The sequence below is a fragment of the Podarcis gaigeae genome (genome assembly GCF_964106915.1).
Source record: "Podarcis gaigeae genome assembly, chromosome: 16".
NCBI classification, from domain to species: domain Eukaryota; kingdom Metazoa; phylum Chordata; class Lepidosauria; order Squamata; family Lacertidae; genus Podarcis; species Podarcis gaigeae.
The window spans coordinates 8,714,135-8,731,325 of NC_139693.1; the positions used below are offsets into that span (position 1 = coordinate 8,714,135).

Sequence of the window (17,191 nt, forward strand, 5' to 3'; positions counted from 1 at the left end):
AATGGGGGTCGCCCTGCCTGTGAAGGGCCCATCCCAGTGAAGCCTGCATACTGCAGATGCACCTCAGAAGTGTCTAGCTGCCGGATCAGGCCGGCGGTCCATCCTCTCCTCACACTGGCCAGCCCTTATGGAGGCTTGCCGCTGAAATCCATGGGGTTTTGCTTCCAAGGAAAAATAGGGGCCGGAGCAAGTTGGAAGCCCATCTGGGCGGCCCTGCAGGATCCCCCAGCCGTGTCGTAGACCTCAAAGCATTCCTACGATTACCATTCACGAACTACACCAGCCTGGAAGGCCTAAGAACATAAGAAAGGCCTGCTGGATCCAGCCAAAAGCCCACCGAGTCCTGCATCCTGTTCTCAGATTGGCTGAAGAGCTGCTGTGGCAAACCCAGAAGCACAAAAGCATTCTCCCCTGCAGCAGTTTGCAGCGAACATGGAGGCAGAGCCAAGCCATTGTGGCTGGTAGCCACCGGCATGGATTTGTCCAATCCCCTTTTAAAGCCGTCCAAGTTGGTAGCCGTCACTGCTTCCTTCGAAAGCAAATCCCAGTGCCATTTGAAGAAGCCCCTTCCTTTTATCTGTCCCAAATCTCCCAGCATTTAGCTTCGTTGGACACCTACGAGTTACAGTGTTTAAACGCGAACTGAATTGCATTTCTTCTCCATCCCTAACAGGCTTCAGCCCAAACACTCTCCCAAAGCATGATGTGCTAACCATCACACACACACAGTTTTTAAAAAAAAAGCTTTTTGGCCTTACTAATTCCTCTGACCTTTCCCATCCACTCCTGCATCTTGGCAAATCTGCTACCATAAAAGAAGGGGGTGGGGAGTTAGGAACCTAGGCCTGAAGACTGCAAGGACAACTAGGTACATATATGGGCACGAGAGATCCAAACTCAACCTTTGCAAAGCAGCATCTGGGGTTTTTACTGGGAGATGAAGCAAGGCTGGGAAACATTCCATTCCAGTGAGGTCTTTCTTCTCACTCACTCACGCACGCATGCACACACATACATCGCCCTCTTTCAAGCCTGCTCCCCCTTTCCCTGATCAATGGAAGATCTGAGACTCTAGTTTCCAGATGGCTTTGCTGCCAGTTATGGCTGTGGGTTACACATATTTGACCAAGTGGCATTTGCCTGGTGCGTCAAGGCGCTGCGGGAACATCCAGCTCTAATTTGTATGTCGTTTCCCTTGGAACAAGGCGATGCAGCCGGTTTTAGAGCACGCTGTCCGCCCTGCTAGTTAGAAATAGTTGTGTAGAAGCACCCTTATCAAACTCTGCAGGCCTTTCCTGGCTGAGAACTAATAAGGAGAGTTTTCGTTTCAGCAGACAGGAACGGCGCAGGCTTGATCCCACTGCTGCCTCCAGGCGCAAGCCTGAAATGAAACACGAAATAACTTAAACAGCCGGGTGACACTCCTGTTTCAAAATCTGGATGTCAATTTCTTGAGGATGGGAATGGAATTGTGAATAAGAACCTGAGAAGGTAAAAAGTTCTATTGGATCAGACCAAACGTCTGTCTAGGCCTCCAGCCTTGGAACCATAAGAAGAACCTACTGGATTGGGCCAGTGTTCCACGTAGTCTGTCATCCATCACAGTGGCCATCCAGATGGTCTCAGTGGGTCTCAACCCACAAGCAAGACCCACACCCACTGGCAGTCAGTAGCCTTACTGTCTCTGAGTGCAGAAGAATGGCACAGGCATCAGAGCTAGCAGCCATTGAAGCAACGTAGGAAGCTATGTTACATTCATTGTAATGCCTGGCAGCGGTTTTCTGGGGTTTCACACAGGAGTCTTCCCCACCCCTACCATGAGATGCTAGAGACTGAACCTGGGGGTCTTGACACGCCACTTAATTATGGTCTTTCCCTCCGTAAATAAAGCAAGATTCTAGTCCTTATTGTTCCAAGAGAAAGGCTGGTTTAAATAGGAGCACACAAAGTGCTAGATGGACTACTCAAGCTACTGGTACCATCTAACAGATTGAGGTTGAATCCTGACAAGACAGAAACACTGTTTCCAGGGGTCGGGGGAGAGACAAGGGGGGGGATTCCCTGGTCCTGAATGGGTTAACACTGCCCCTAAATGACCAAATGTGCAGCCCGAGAGTAGTTTTGGAGGCGCAGGTCATTTCTGAGTCCAAGGCAGCTGTCTACCCACTCCATCTGGTACAGCGGCTGAGACTGTCTCATCAGAGGTACATGCTCTGGTTATGTCCCACTTGGACTACTGCAATGTGCTCTACATGGGGCTACCTTTGAAGGTGACTTGGAAACTATAAATAATACCCTCCTTCTGTTCCCAACACCTGGTAATCCAGAGGTACAGTGCCTCTGACAATGAAGGAGCAAGATTCACCTTCCTTGGAATTTTTTTTTTTAAGTTACTAGTCCTTATTGTTCCGTGAAGATCTGCTTGGGAAAATGGTGGGTTTGAACCTGAAGAGTCCCAGATGTCAGAGGCCAGCGCTTCATATAGCTCCTTGCAACTTCTCCACTATACCAGAAAAGGGGAGGGGGGTAATTATGTAATAGTAGCCTTGAAAAAAATCAGAATAAGTTATGCAAAATAGATCAAATTGTGCAAATCACATTTGCATAACATACCCAGGGCGCAGAATTCAACTATTGTTGCTGAGCATGCAATAGTGATGCAGAATTTTGATTTCATTTCATTTTCTAAAAGGTCGGCCCATAGCTAACAAAGCCTTCAGGGGTATAAGTGTGGGGGGCACATAGCATTCCTTCCTTGAGGTATCTGACTCTCTCTACCTCCCACCCCCACAGCATCTCAATTTAGCCCTTCAGCCGTAAATCGGCCTGGGGGATGAGCAGCCATCTGGAGTCGGTTGGAGGAAGTCTCGGGAATTTCTCCCGCAAAGCCTTTTTGGCACCCGTCACTCCTCCCTCCTTCCAGCGGGGTCAGCATACCGATCCTGACTTTGCAATTAGCACCCAAGGAGTGCTGAGCATTCCTTGGCACCGAGGCCCGGCTTCTGAGGTTACTCTCACCCTCCTGGAGCCCCCCTATGGGGCGTCTTAAGTGGTTAGGCCGCTCAAGAAACTCGCAGCTAATGTTTCTTCTTGGGCCTTCCTCCCATGTGTTGACAGCCAGCCAGTACTGCGCAGCAGATCTCAGAGAACAAAACCCCACCATCCCAAGCACTCCATATTTAAATTGCTGGGCTGCTTAATGGGATTGAAGGACTTTTCCCTCAGTAACTGTGGAGAAAGGGATGTGTTCTCTGGCCCCCTCTGCTGGGCACATGTGGGGAGGCAGGAACTAGCCGAATCAAGGTGAAGGCGGGAATCAATGATCTGAGACCCTTCCATGTCCTGTTCATTGTGCATTCATGAGTATTTGTGCTCATGATGCTATCGCAGCAGTCATGCGTGATCCCGCTTTCAAAACTATTCGTCCCCTGCAAGAGTTTTGGTGTGGACACACTGCTTTGTTTCCAATGGGTCCCATACCATCGTGCTGAAATCCTCTACATTTTTATACTGTACCACAAATATTCTGGCTACAGTAAAAGAATCCCCAACCCAAGATAATGTGGAAGCATCTCAGAACAACTAATAAAGCAGAACAATGTGGAGATGATCCCATACCCTCCAACATTTCACCGATGAAAATAGTTACGTCCTATTCCACAATGAAAGGGACGTGGGTGGCGCTGTGGGTAAAAGCCTCAGCGCCTAGGGCTTGCCGATTGAAAGGTCGGCGGTTCGAATCCCCGCGGCACGGTGCGCTCCCGTTGCTCGGTCCCAGCGCCTGCCAACCTAGCAGTTCGAAAGCACCTCAAAGTGCAAGTAGATAAATAGGTACCACTCCGGCGGTAAGGTAAACGGCGTTTCCGTGCGCTGCTCTGGTTCGCCAGATGCAGCTTTGTCACGCTGGCCACGTGACCCGGAAGTGTCTCCGGACAGCGCTGGCCCCCGGCCTCTTAAGTGAGATGGGCACACAACCCTAGAGTCTGTCAAGACTGGCCTGTACGGGCGGGGGTACCTTTACCTTTATCTTATTCCACAATGATAATAATTATAATACTTTTGTTATTTATACTCAACTGGGTTGCCGCAGCCACTCTGGGCGGCTTCCAGCATATATAAAAATATTGTTACAATTAAAAAAAAATCCCTATACGGTCTTCAGATGTTTTCTAAAGGCTCAGGGGTTGCATAATTCCATTCCCTCCAACATTTCTCCGATGAAATTAGGGCCATCCTAAGGAAAGGCAGGACATTCTGGGATCAAATAAAAAACTGGGACAGTGTCTGTAAATCTGGGACTGTCCCTGGAAAATGGAGGCACTTGGAGGATCTGTGATCCAGAATAAATCTGTTACAGATGCACTGCTGTTGCGTCGTCAGTGATGAGCCAGTGGGCAGTAGCGGTTTGAGTGTTGGACTAGGCCATGGGTAGGCAAACTAAGGCCTGGGGGCCGGATGTGGCCCAATCGCCTTCTCAATCCAGCCTACCCAGAGGTCCAGGAATCAGCGTATCTTTACATTGGAATGTGTCCTTTTATTTAAAATGCACCTCTGAGTTATTTCTGGGGCATAGGTATTTGTTTATTTCCCCCCAAAAAATATAGTCCGGCCCCCCACAAGGTCTGAGAGACAGTGGACTGGTCCCCTGCTGAAAATGTTTGCTGACCCCTGGACTAGGCCCTGGGAGAGACCAGTGTTTAAATCCCTGCTCAGTCATGAAACGCACTGGGTGACCTTGGGCCAGTAGAAGGTCACCCATACAGAGATGCAGCCCCGAGGCACAAACTTCCCTCCTAAAATTTGCCCAGTGCTGCAGCTTACACTTTCTCATGCCCCAATCTACTGGCGGCCACCAACTTGGATGGCTTTCAACGAGGATTAGACAAATCCATAGAGAATAGTGAGACGATCAGTGGCCACAAAGCCTGATGCCTATATTGTGCCTCCAAAGTCAGAGGCAAAATACCGGTAGGGAGAGTTGCTCTTGTGCTCAAATCCTGCTTTTGGGCTTCTCATTGGGGCATCTGACTGGCTGCTGTGAGAACAAGATTCAAGACTAGATGGGCCAGTGGTCTGTTTCACCAGCCAGGCTCTTCTTATGTTAACGGTAAAGGTAAAGGGACCCCTGACCATTAGGTCCAGTCGTGGCCAACTCTGGGGTTGCAGCGCTCATCTCGCTTTATTGGCCGAGGGAGCAGGCGTACAGCTTCCGGGTCATGTGGCCAGCATGACTAAGCCGCTTCTGGCGAACCAGAGCAGCGCACGGAAATGCCGTTTACCTTCCCGTCGGAGCGGTACCTATTTATCTACTTGCACTTTGAGGTGCTTTCGAACTGCTAGGTTGGCAGGAGCTGGGACCGAACAACGGGAGCTCACCCCGTCGCGGGGATTCGAACCGCCAACCTTCTGATCGGCAAGTCCTAGGCTCTGTGGTTTAACCCACAGCACCACCCGCGTCCCCTTCTTATGTTAGATGTGTCCAAATTTAATTTGGAGAAAGGGCCATCCCTCCACTCTCTAACTCCCTAACTTCTGATAGAGAACATAAAAAGTCACCCTAGTCAAACCATTGGTTCATCTAGCTCCAACTGTCTCCACTGACTGGTGGTGGCTTTCTGGGGTGTCAGGGCAGGGTCCAATCCTTAACTTTGTATGTTTATAGGAATATAGGTTACCGTGAGGGAGTGCTCTTGCCTTCATGCCACCTTTGAAGGTGACTCGGAAATTAAATTAATCCAGAATGCGGCTGTCAGACTGGTGGCTGGGAGTGGCCACCGGGACTTTATAACAATGGTCCTAAAGGATCTACAATGGCTCCCAGTACGTTTTTGAGCCCAATTGAAGGTGTTGGTGCTGACCTTTAAAGCCCTGAACGGCCTCAGCCCAGTATACCTGAAGGAGCATCTCCACCCCATCGTTCTGTCCAGACACTGAGGTCCAGCTCCGAGAGCCTTCTGGCGGTTCCCTCCCTGCGAGAAGTGAGGGTACTAGGAACCAGGTAGAGGGCCTTCTCGGTAGTGGCGCCCTTCCTGTGGAACGTCCTCCCACCAGATGTCAAGGAGATAAGCAACTATCTGACTTTTAGAAGACATCTGAAGGCAGCCCTGTTTAGGGAAGTTTTTAGTGTTAGATTTTTTGTGTGTGTTTTAATATTTTGTTGGAAGCCGCCAAGAGTGGCTGGGGCAACCCAGTCAGATGAGCCACATGTATTAGTAGTCCCGTGGGCTTCCTGAAAGAACCTGGCCACAGGATGCTGACCAGTGTCACACTCTAGCAGAGCTCCTCTTATGTTCTTCCCAGTGCTATTTTTCTAGAAAAAGAGGTGCCGGAGCTTACCATGAACTTGTAGGTTGTCAGCACCCGGGGCAAGGCAAGTAATTTGCGCCCCTAACCCCTAACCTGCCGCCGCTGCCAGCTTCTTCTTGCTGCTGCCTGGGCTGGGGTATTTACGGTAAGGTAGCCACGGCGGCGGGTCCATGTCAGGTGATCTGAGGCGAGTTGCCGCTGGCGCTGCCGCCCAAACGACGCTGCTTGCCCGGAGGAGGAGGAGGGCAGAGAGGCGAGGAAAATGCAACATGGCCCAGCAGCTGCAGCAGCAGCAGTGGCAGCGGGGCTGTGAGGAGGGGCTGCCTGGCGCGCCCTCCGCGGCGAGCGCTGAGAGCCGCTGCCTGCCGGACGCCTTCAGCCCGGACGCGCGCACAGCTCGTCGGTTCCGCGAGACATGGGGCTCTGCTACAGCCTGCGCCCGAGGCTCTTCGGCGACTCTGGAGGCGGCGAGTGCGCCCCCCAGATGTTGCGCCCGGTGCGGCCAGCCCCCCCTGCACCCCCCACGCTATGCCACTGTCTCTTAGAATGCCAACAGCACCCACCTGAGAACTACTATACCTGAGCTCCGGCTAGGGGGGAAAAAGCCCTGGTTCTTACTCTGTTCTACCAAGTAGGATCCAGAAAAAGAAGCGATAGGTGGCAGGAGGTGGCAAAAGCTCAAATGTCCGTCAATTCCCCCCGCCATAGGCGATAAATCTGTACAGATAATCCCCTCTGAATGCCAAGTGACAGCTGCTCCAGGCGCTGACAGCCCTTAGCCGCTTGACGGATGGGGCCAACCTTCGCAGGGGAGAAACTCGACGCCATTGTTTTCCTAGAGACTGCCACCAACAATGCAAGGAATAGGGAGTGCGGGGCAGGCTGGCGGGGAACTGCATAACTTTCCCAGCTCTTCCCTGGCCATTAGCGGGAGAGGGCCGGTTGGGTTTCCACTTATCCCAAAGTCCCGCCTGTCAATCTTGGGGCAGATTTGAGGCAAAACCCTTTCCTAAGGCGCAAGTGACTCAGAGTTTCCAGTTGCACGAGATAATCCACTTTTAAGGAGAATTTCTCTATGACCTGGGCAGGCAACGTTCTCTGTCCAGCTCCCCATTTACAGGAACTGCCTGATACAAACGGGGCCATCAGTTCATCTACCTCAATATTGTCAACAGCAGGCATGCTGGTTCCCAAGGGCCACATTCCCCTTATGGGGAACTTTCCAAGGGCCACATGCCGGCAGGGGGCAGGGCCAGAGGCAGAAGTAGGCCGGTTTGTACACATAGTCACACACCCCTCTCAGTCCTCTGTGTGGAAAAGCAGGATCAGAGTTCAAGGACATGTCCCAGCCAGGCAAAAATGCTCAGGGCAGGTGGGTGAAACAGGGCCAGATAGGGAGGCCTGGAGGGCCACATTTGCCCCCCAGGCTTATGGTTCCCTACCCCTGATCTACAAACTGACACTGGCTGTCCCAGTTTTCAAATCGAGAGTCCCTGGAGATGACAGGGATCGATCCTGCGACCTTTTGCATGCAAGGCAAAAGCTCTACTGCTGAGCATGCCTTCCCATTAGTTTAGGACAGAGATTATGAGAAAATGGGAAAGAAGCATTCCCAGCCTGGTGCCCTCCAGACGTTGCTGGACTCCTCAAAGATCAATAGATATGACTTTGTACAACAGACTCCATATGTTTCAACCATGCAGAACTCAGAGGTTCATATACACCTGCATGCCTCTGTCGAACCAGGTAATCAGGAGCACTACCAGAGTTCAAGGACACACTCCACCCGGGCCAAAACATTCAGAGCTGGGCTCGTGAGGGCACTATGGCTTGGGGAGTTTCCCGAGGGCCAGGTGGAGTAGCCTGAAGGGCCACAGATGAGATTCCCCACCCCCTGCTCTAAAAGAAAGCAAAGGAGACTCTCTTTGGCAAACACCTGCCTGCTTGTTCACCTGAATTCTCTCGTTGGTCACCACAAGCGAGCAGCTGTTGAGGATACTAATAGCGTTCACGGTGTTAGATGGTAAGTTAAGCACTGTGGGCAACTGTGGAGCTGTGTTTGAGTTTTTAAGTATAGAAATTGCTGGGGGAAAAACCCAGCAAGGGACAGTTGGGTCTCCGGGTAGCTCCTGGCGTTGTGCAAAAGTCAGCAGCGGTTTGGTGAGCCTAACCGCAACGTTTGCTGGAAAAGATAAGGTTATTTTCAGAACCCGAGTGTTTCCTTTTCCCTCGCTCTCTGCTCCCCACACTTTCTGCCTTTCCTGTCAAGAGGCCGGGAAATGGGGGGGGGGGGTTCAATCTCCTTGCCAGCTCATTTCGCACCCTTGCACTGTGTGGCTTCCGGGTCGATTTGTCCTCAGGGTGGAGATGGGCAAACCCATCTATTTTGGTTCTTCTCCATTTCTCATTTTGCATATCTTATGTCTGTTTCTCCACATTTCCACGTCAGTTAGCAATTTTTTAAAAAGAAAAACCAGCGTTTTAGTGCGCATTTCTCTTAAAATATGCATTTTTGTGAGCAATTTCCTATAATACACACATTTTGCCCAAAGCAATTTACCCCTAACATAATGGGCATAAGAAGGGTCTCCCCTGCCCTCCTTTCTTAAGGTCCTTTAGCGTTCATCCCCATTTGGGGCCAGCCAGCTCTTCAAAATCAAGAACAGGGAAAGTTGGTGCCCATTGGAGCTGGTAGGGCAGGAGTCAGGGAGCCTGACAGTAGGTGGCGCCAGAGCCAATGACAGGCAGAGCCCACTAATTCTAACTTTGCCCCCATCCTTCTCCTCCCTGTGGAGCTCTGGAAGGAGCAACCCTGAGACTAAGAAAGAGGAGGAAAATGTCAGGACCACCTCCCTCTCACCCTTGCAAGTAAGAAAGGTGCAGGTGGAGAGGGGCAGGCCAGGGGCAGAGCGAGGTTTATGGGGCAGTGCCCCATTTGCCCCAGCAGCTCAGCCTCTGTTGAAACCATAGCTGTCAACTTACAGATTTGAAAATAAGGGACCAGCAGCCTCGAAAATAAGGGATCAGCTGCCAAAATAAGGGACTTTCAGAGCACAGGTATGTTCAACTTCTGAGCCCCTCCGAGCCAAAGGCAGAAAGCCCAGCCAGCAGCCAAACGAAGCTTCAAGCGGTGGTTCCCACAGCGCAGCAACCCGGCAAAGGGGATGCAGCAAGGAAAACTACCATCACCTCTCCGCTGGGAAGCGCTGAGCAAAGGCGAGTCCCCAGGCAACGCGACCGATTTGATCGGCACAAGGCATGCAAGCTCCACCCCCCAGTCGTCCTTAGACACAGTTGGAGCCTCCCTCCTCCCTGGCCGGCAGGGAGGGAGGGAGAGGAGCTGCTTCCTTTGAAACCCGGGAAATTTAAGGGACATCAACAATAAGGGACAGCAGCGGGACACGGTGCTGGGATAAGGGAGTTTCCTGCCAAATAAGGGACGGTTGACAGCTATGGTTGAAACAGGGGACTGCCCTTTGCCCACAGCCATTCCAGCCACATGGTTTGGCCCTGCGAAAGTGCTGGGTGAAAAAACAGTCCTGCTTAGGGAGCACAAATTCAGAGAGGGGCGTCCCTCCACCCCAGACCCATACATACGTCAGCAGCCTTCTTCTCCGCCAGCTCCAGCTTCTCCTGCGCATCTTTGAGAGCCTCTGAATATTTGTCCAGCTCGTCCTCCGTCCCCTTCAGCCTCTTCTGCATGGCGGCTAATTCATCTTCCAGCTGCAAAATGAAAGGGGAGGTAGCGTTTACCATGCGTCCGCAGTCCTTCTTGAGGCCTAGAACCTTGAACACTGAGGAAGAAGGGCCAAATCTGTCCCGTTTGGTTTCTTGTTTCTCCCCAGAATTAAGTTTATCCACATTTCCGTGTCAGCCACAACAGCAGAAGCTTCGCTAATTGATTTAGCTGTGATTCTTGTATTGCGAGGGGTCCCTTCCAGCCCTACAGTTCTATGATTCTATGATTTCTGCAGATCAGGACTCCTGTGGAGGCGCAGCAGCTGGCCAGGCTAATTCTTTTCTGATCAGCTGGCAACCTTCGGAAGACATCTAAGCTAGATTCAAAGAAAGTGTGTGTAGGATGTGTTTTATTGTGTTTTTAATATTCTGTTGGGAGCTGCCCAGAGTGGCTGAGAAAATGTAGCCAGATGGGTGGGATATTAATATTAATAATAATAATAATAATAATAATAATAATAATAATAATAATAATTGCTCCCATTTACTCTTGCAGCCAGCACACTCCCTCCCGTGGTTTGGGAAGTGGTGTGTACTGTACATATTATTTTAGCCACAGAATCCACACCCATCCCGTATCTATCCTGTTGTTTCTAAGAAAAAGCTGTTTTTGGATGCTTTCCCTGCCAAATCAGCTCTGATCCAAATTGACCGGGGAGGGTGAGGGATGACCTAAGCTGAGTTTTAAAATGGCAAATGTGTACATATCCCCAATGCAAGGGCCCTGGGTTCAATCGACACTTATTGAGAAGGCTTATTGCCTGAAGCCCTTGAGGCTGCCAGTCAGTGCAGGCAGTACTGAGCTAGATAGACCAGTCAGCGACTCAGTGTCATGGCTTCCCCCCAAAGTATCCCGGGGTACTGAGAGTTGTTAGCAGAAGGCTCATCAGAGAACTACAGTTCCCAGAGTTCCCTCAGTAAATGACCATTCCCAGGATCCTTTGCGGGGAGGGAGCCATGTCTGTTAAGGGCGCTGAGAGTTGTTAGGAGACTCATTCCCATCCCAGAGCTACAATTCCCAGAGTAATTTAACAATCAAGCCCTCTTCACAAGGAACTCTGGGAATTGTAGATCTGGGATGGGAATGAGTCTCCTAACAACTCTCAGCGCCCTTAGCAAACTACAGTTCTTGGGCTGTTTAAGGCACAGTAAGCCCACAATTCACGCGGGAGTTATGTCCTGGGAATCGTGCCTAAAGCCAAAATCGCGTATAGTCAGAGCAAATTGAGTTTAATGGCGGGTGAGATTGCCAAAGTCTTCTTTCCCCCGGGCGCCTGCCCGCTTTCTGCCCCTTTTAAAAATTAAAATTAAAAAACGGTTTGTCTTCCAAGCACGTAAAACTGAACGCGTGCAAGTTGAATGTGTGTTTGTTGCGTGCTTACTGTACAGTAGTACCTCGGGTTAAGTACTTAATTCGTTCTGGAGGTCCGTTCTTAACCTGAAACTGCTCTTAACCTGAAGCGCCACTTTAGCTAATGGGGCCTCCTGCTGCTGCCATGCTGCCACTGCACGATTTCTGTTCTCATCCTGAAGCAAAGTTCTTAACCTGAAGCACTTTTTCTGGGTGAGCGGAGTCTGTAACCTGAAGCGTATGTAACCCGAGGTACCACTGTAGTGCAATACTGCTTTGCTTACCAGCTATTTACTTACCTGTTGATTCACCTCATTTCTGCCCCACCTTTCCCTACAAGAAGCTTGATGTGGCACACATGGTATTGCTCCTCCTCAGCCAACCCCCACAACAACCCTGCAAAGTGGGTCGGGCTGCAAGCGAGCAACTAGGCCCGAGCTCCCAACCAGCGTGCTCCATGGCTTATAATAATAATAATATATTATTATTATTATTATTTATACACCACCCATCTGGCTGGGTTTCCCCAGCCACTCTGCGCGGCTTGCAACACAATATTAAAATGCAGTAATGCATCAAACATTAAAAGCTTCCCTAGACAGGGCTGCCTTCAGATGTCGTCTAAAAGTCTGGTAGTTGTTGTTCTCTTTGACATCTGGTGGGAGGGCGTTCCACAGGGCAGGTGCCACCACCGAGAAGGCCCTCCGCCTGGTTCCCTGTAACTTGGTTTCTCGCAATGAGGGAACCGCCAGAAGGCCCTCGGCGCTGGACCTCAGTGTCCGGGCAGAACGATGGGGGTGGAGACACTCCTTCAAATATACTGGCCAAATGGGGTATTCGAACCCTGGTCTAACCCAGGTTCCGGTCCGACCCTCTAACCACTACACCACACTTTAAATGTCCAGCACTGTGTTCCTTTCAGAGGGTTCTGCGGCCAAACAGAGTGGAAGGGACTTTATACAATAATGTCCAGTTTATGCAACTGATTCAGGTTTCCTCTCTCCTTCTCTACCCCCGCCTCCCCGCCATAGTTCCTCATCGCCTTACAAGGATACCATGAGAGGCTTCTCAAAGCGCAGATAGAGAGATTCCCCAACTCTGAATTCCCTTTGCTCTTCCAGCCTGAATAGACACGAAACATAACTTGATCTCTTCTGCCCTGCCTCCAGGCAAGGTCAAAACAACACGCAATCTCCGGCATCCTAGACATTCCTGCTCCCGACAAAACCCTTTTCTTCCCCCCCATTTCGTCTTCAGTCTAACCTGGGCATGTAGGAACACAAGTCCTTATTTTAACAGACGTTTGCTCCGATGGGACTGCCCGATAGCAGAGCCGGCTGCATCGCAAACCGGCTTGAGCAACCTAGTCGCATACGCAGCACACATTGAAAGAGCTCGTATTCTGCTTTAAAGGTCAATGGCTTCCTTCAAAGAATCCTGGGAACCGTAGATTGTTAAGGGTCTCCTAACCCCTCTCAGCTTCCTTAACAAACTACAGTTCCCAGGATTCTTGGGGGGGGGGGAGCCACAGCTCGTCAAGTACATAGCTGTCAACTTTCAGATTTGAAAATATAGCGGTACTTCGGGTTACATACCCTTCAGGTTACATACGCTTCAGGTTACAGACTCCGCTAACCCAGAAATATTGCTTCAGGTAAAGAACTTTGCTTCAGGATGAGAACAGAAATCGTGCTCCGGCGGTGCGGCGGCAGCAGGAGGCCCCATTAGCTAAAGTGGTGCTTCAGGTTAAGAACAGTTTCAGGTTAAGAACGGACCTCCGGAACGAGTTAAGTACTTAACCCGAGGTACCACTATAAGGGATCAGCAGCCTCACATGTCCCGGGGACAGTCTACGGGATATCTAACAATCCGGGATAGCAGCGGGAAGCAGCGGGAAACGGCACTGGAATAAGGGACTTTCCCGCAAAAAAAGGGAAGGTTGATAGCTATGCTCAAGTATTGTAAGTGCTTTTAAACGTATGGTTTGTGTGTGACCTGAATATTTACAGGCCAGTTTTTTACAAAGTAGGAAGATTTGTGGATGTGTAACTGGTGCCGATTTGCCTGTGTGGCTAAGAGAGAACCTCCATGTCCAGCGGCAGTCTATCTTGTAATGCCAGAATTGGAGATGGGGAAGCTTTTGGGCCACCGGGGTCTCGTTGCAAGAGGATGGCAAGGAGGTGAAAACATGGAAGAAAAGGTGGTGGGACAGGGAAAAGAATAGCAGAATCACAGAATGGCAGATTTGGAAGGCAGATTTGGAAGGGTCATCTAGTCCAACACCTCCCCCCCCCCCCCCGCAGGATATTACATGTTACAGTTTCCTAATTGAGAAAAAAAAAAGTATTTTGTTAGCGGTAGGGTTGGAATAGGGGATCCAGGCCCTAAGATGGTCATAGAGTGGTACCTTGGGTTACATACACTTCAGGTTACATACGCTTCAGGTTACATACTCCACTAACCCATAAATAGTGCTTCAGGTTAAGAACTTTGCTTCAGGATGAGAACAGAAATCGTTTGGTGGCGGCGCGGCAGCAGCAGGAGGCCCCATTAGCTAAAATGGTGCTTCAGGTTAAGAACAGTTTCAGGTTAAGAACGGACCTCCGGAATGAATTAAGTACTTAACCCGAGGTACCACTGTATTTGTCTTTCTGTATTTTCTAAGCTCAACACCACGTTACTCCTTTCCCTTCCAAGGGGTTAGCTTGCACACCTTAGAGAATGAAGCCTGGATGAAAACAAGATGACTCAGGGAGATGCCGAAATCTTTTGCCCAAAGCGGGGCTTGAACCCACACAACCCTGAGATTAAGAGCCCCGTGCTCTGCCGACTGAGCTATGAGCTGTGAGAGAGAGATGGTTTCTCAGAGAGAGAGGGCAGTGGCAGAGTGGAAGGAGAGAACCTACAAGAAAGAAGATTCCAGCTAAACATTAGGAAGAACTTCCTGACAGTAAGAGCTGTTTGACAGTGGAATTTGCTGCCAAGGAGTGTGGTGGAGTCTCCTTCTTTGGAGGTCTTTAAGCAGAGGCTTGACAACCATATGTCAGGAGTGCTCTGATGGTGTTTCCTGCTTGGCAGGGGGTTGGACTCGATGGCCCTTGTGGTCTCTTCCAACTCTAGGATTCTATGATTCTATAACCATTAACTTCAATGGTTTTACTCTGAGATGGAGTAGTCTGGGATGCAATGCAGAACTTCCAGCTACAGTGGCAGTCTACCTTTCCATCCTAGATTCTGAGAGCAAGCCGCCTGGAGGGGCTGTTGCTCTCATGCCCCACTTGTGGGCTTTCTGGAGGCATCTGATTGGCGGATGTGTAGGAGGGGCGCAGAATGCTTCGGTTTGACACACACACCGGACGCTCTTCTGTTCAAACCCAGCTCCCTGGTATGTGTGATGGGGAATCTCAGTCCTGTCTGGAAACGCAGAATATAATATGCCCATCCTTACATGCCCTCTTTCTCTCCCCTATTGTCAGCTGTTTGGTCACCCTGAAGCCATCCTGATCACGGGGCAGGCGGGCACCAGCCCCAATTCCACCCTCCCACCCAGCCCTTCCTTCCTTTGTTTGCCAAAACTTTGTCAAGCGTAAGGAATGTGAAACTGGAACTCTCTGGAGAAAGGAGCCAAGCCGGTCCGAGATTCTTTTTGCCCTCCATCATCCTCACCTTCTTTCTCTGTTCCTATAAACTCATCAAAAAACCCACCGACGTAGGTGGGGAGAGGTGAGTGCGAAGGTTTAGTCTGTGCTGGGGGTTAACCACTGCAACTCACTGCCTCTCAGCCTAACCTACCTTGCAGGGTTATTGTTAAATGTGGAAGGCAATATCCATTTACACCACCTTGAAGTCCTTGGAGAAACAGGTGGAATATATAAATGCAAGAAATAAATAATATACGTACGCAGAGGTCTCTACTGCTGAGCGATGAGGACTCCCTGCAACTATTTTCAGTTCAGGAATTTGGCTTTGGGGGTCTTTTCAGTGGACGGTCAGCCAGATCTCTGAGCATACGCAGAGCGCATTTCCCCCTTGCTGCTGATCAAGTCAGGGGCACACAGTGGCTGGTCCATCTGACACACACAGGGAGGTGAGCTCTGAGTTGTGCTAACTCAAAGGGAAAGGCCCTCTGAACATATGCAGAGTGCATTTATCTTGCCGGTGGGTAACCAACATCAGAGCCAACCTGGAATTAAGGGAAGGGGACCTCAGGCAAACATTAAATGGACAAGCACTCTGCACATGCTCAGGGGCTCCTCTGCAGAGGTTAGTTCACATGATCCGGGATGGAACTCTGCAGTTTAAAAGGAATGCTGTAGGCTTAGTTGTCAATAGGACCTTGTGGTCGAATCTCAGACAGAAACTGTAGCCAATGACAGCCCTACACAGAGTAGACCCATTGATATAAATGGCCATGTTCACTAAGACCATTCATTTCTCTGTATGGGTTGCCTTTTCAGCAGAAATTTTTAGGTCCCACTTTCCATAAATCCCATATTTATGAAAACCAAATAAGAAATTGCTGCTTTGAGGGTAGAGAGAGAACAGCCCAATTTTTAAATTTTATTTTTTTGGAGCCAATGCAAAAACTGGTGTTGTTGGATGCCAGGGTCTATCAGCTGCGGTGGCCAACAGTCAGGGATGATGGGATTTGTAGTTCAGCAACATCTGGAGGGCCGCAGGATCCCCACTTGCAGACCAACCCTGTTCCAACCCATCAGGGACCACATGTGAAATGCACCTCCAGAGATATAAAGCGTGGATGGGGAGTCCGTATCACTCCAGATGTTTCTGGACTCCGGTTCCCAGCAGCGCCAGACACCATCGAATCACAGAAGTCGGAAGGGACCACAAGGATCGTCTAGAGCAGGCGTGGCCAAACTTGGCGCTCCAGATGTTTCGGAACTACAACTCCCATCATCCCTAGCTAACAGGACCAGCGGTCGAGGATGATGGGAACTGTAGTCCCAAAACATCTGGAGGGTCGAGTTTGGCCATGCCTGATCTAGAGTGACTGGGGTGGGGGGAAACAGAAACCAGACCGGTTGACTCGAGGGTATCCGTGATGAGCTAAGGCAGAATTCGAATCCAGGACCCTACCACAAAGCTCCTCCCCGTCCCCCAGCACACACAGCCGAGCCCAGCGGCTGCCCACCTGCTTGCTCCTTTCTTCCGCCTGCTTCTGCTCTGCCTCGGCCTGCTCGGCCCGATCCAGGGCGTTCTCCTTGTCCAGTTTGAGCATCTGCATCTTCTTCTTGATGGCTTCCATGGCGGCAGTCGGTGGAGGGGAGAGCTGTCCGTGCGAGTAGGAATGGAGAGGACCTGGCTGGCACGAAGCAGACCCGGGGGGCACCCTGAGCGGACCTCGGCGCTGCCTTTGAAAGCCTGCTCCCTCTCCTCCCTGCCCCTCGGCCCTTTATAGTCGTCCTCCCTGCCAGCTGGCCGGGAGGTGGGGCAGGGGGACCTGTGGGTTTCTAGGGCTTGCTCCAATTGGGTCCAAAATAACCCCCCCTCCATTGCCCTGGCACTGCCTTGCGGTGGTGGCGGTGCTGGGGAGAAGACCTGGGAGAGGCGTCCTTTTATTTCTTATTTTTTGCTTCGTGATGAGCTGTGGCCATATTTGGCCTCCCTAGGGGAACAGCTGAGTACCACTAATAGAAACCCCCAAAAGTGGCAGAAGAAGGGGAGGGGGTTGAATGTTGCTTTGTTCCAGCATTCAACAGGACGCCCACCTCCCCGTCACTCACCCACGCTCTTCCCTTATATATATAATTAATTTTTTAACATATCATTTTCAAC

At 50.6% G+C, this 17,191-nt stretch overlaps 1 protein-coding gene across 6 annotated transcripts in view; it reads right to left on the reverse strand.

Moving 5' to 3' along the window:
• Positions 1-16,782, reverse strand: part of TPM3 (tropomyosin 3) — a gene marked incomplete at its 3' end in the record, with an annotated part of 75,801 nt that extends 59,019 nt beyond the window's left edge. For 4 of the 6 annotated variants that reach the window (XM_083716026.1, XM_083716029.1, XM_083716024.1 and 1 more), the window contains exons 1-2: positions 16,548-16,780; positions 9,904-10,029 (exon numbers count right to left, since the gene is read on the reverse strand). In XM_083716026.1, the coding sequence (XP_083572152.1) occupies positions 9,904-10,029; positions 16,548-16,661 (240 nt within the window). In that variant the 5' untranslated portion in view covers positions 16,662-16,780. Of the gene's footprint in view, positions 1-9,903; positions 10,030-16,547 lie in introns of all 6 variants that reach the window. The other 2 variants (XM_083716028.1, XM_083716025.1) reach the window with 2 other exon arrangements.
• Between the last annotated feature and the right edge of the window lie 409 nt (positions 16,783-17,191).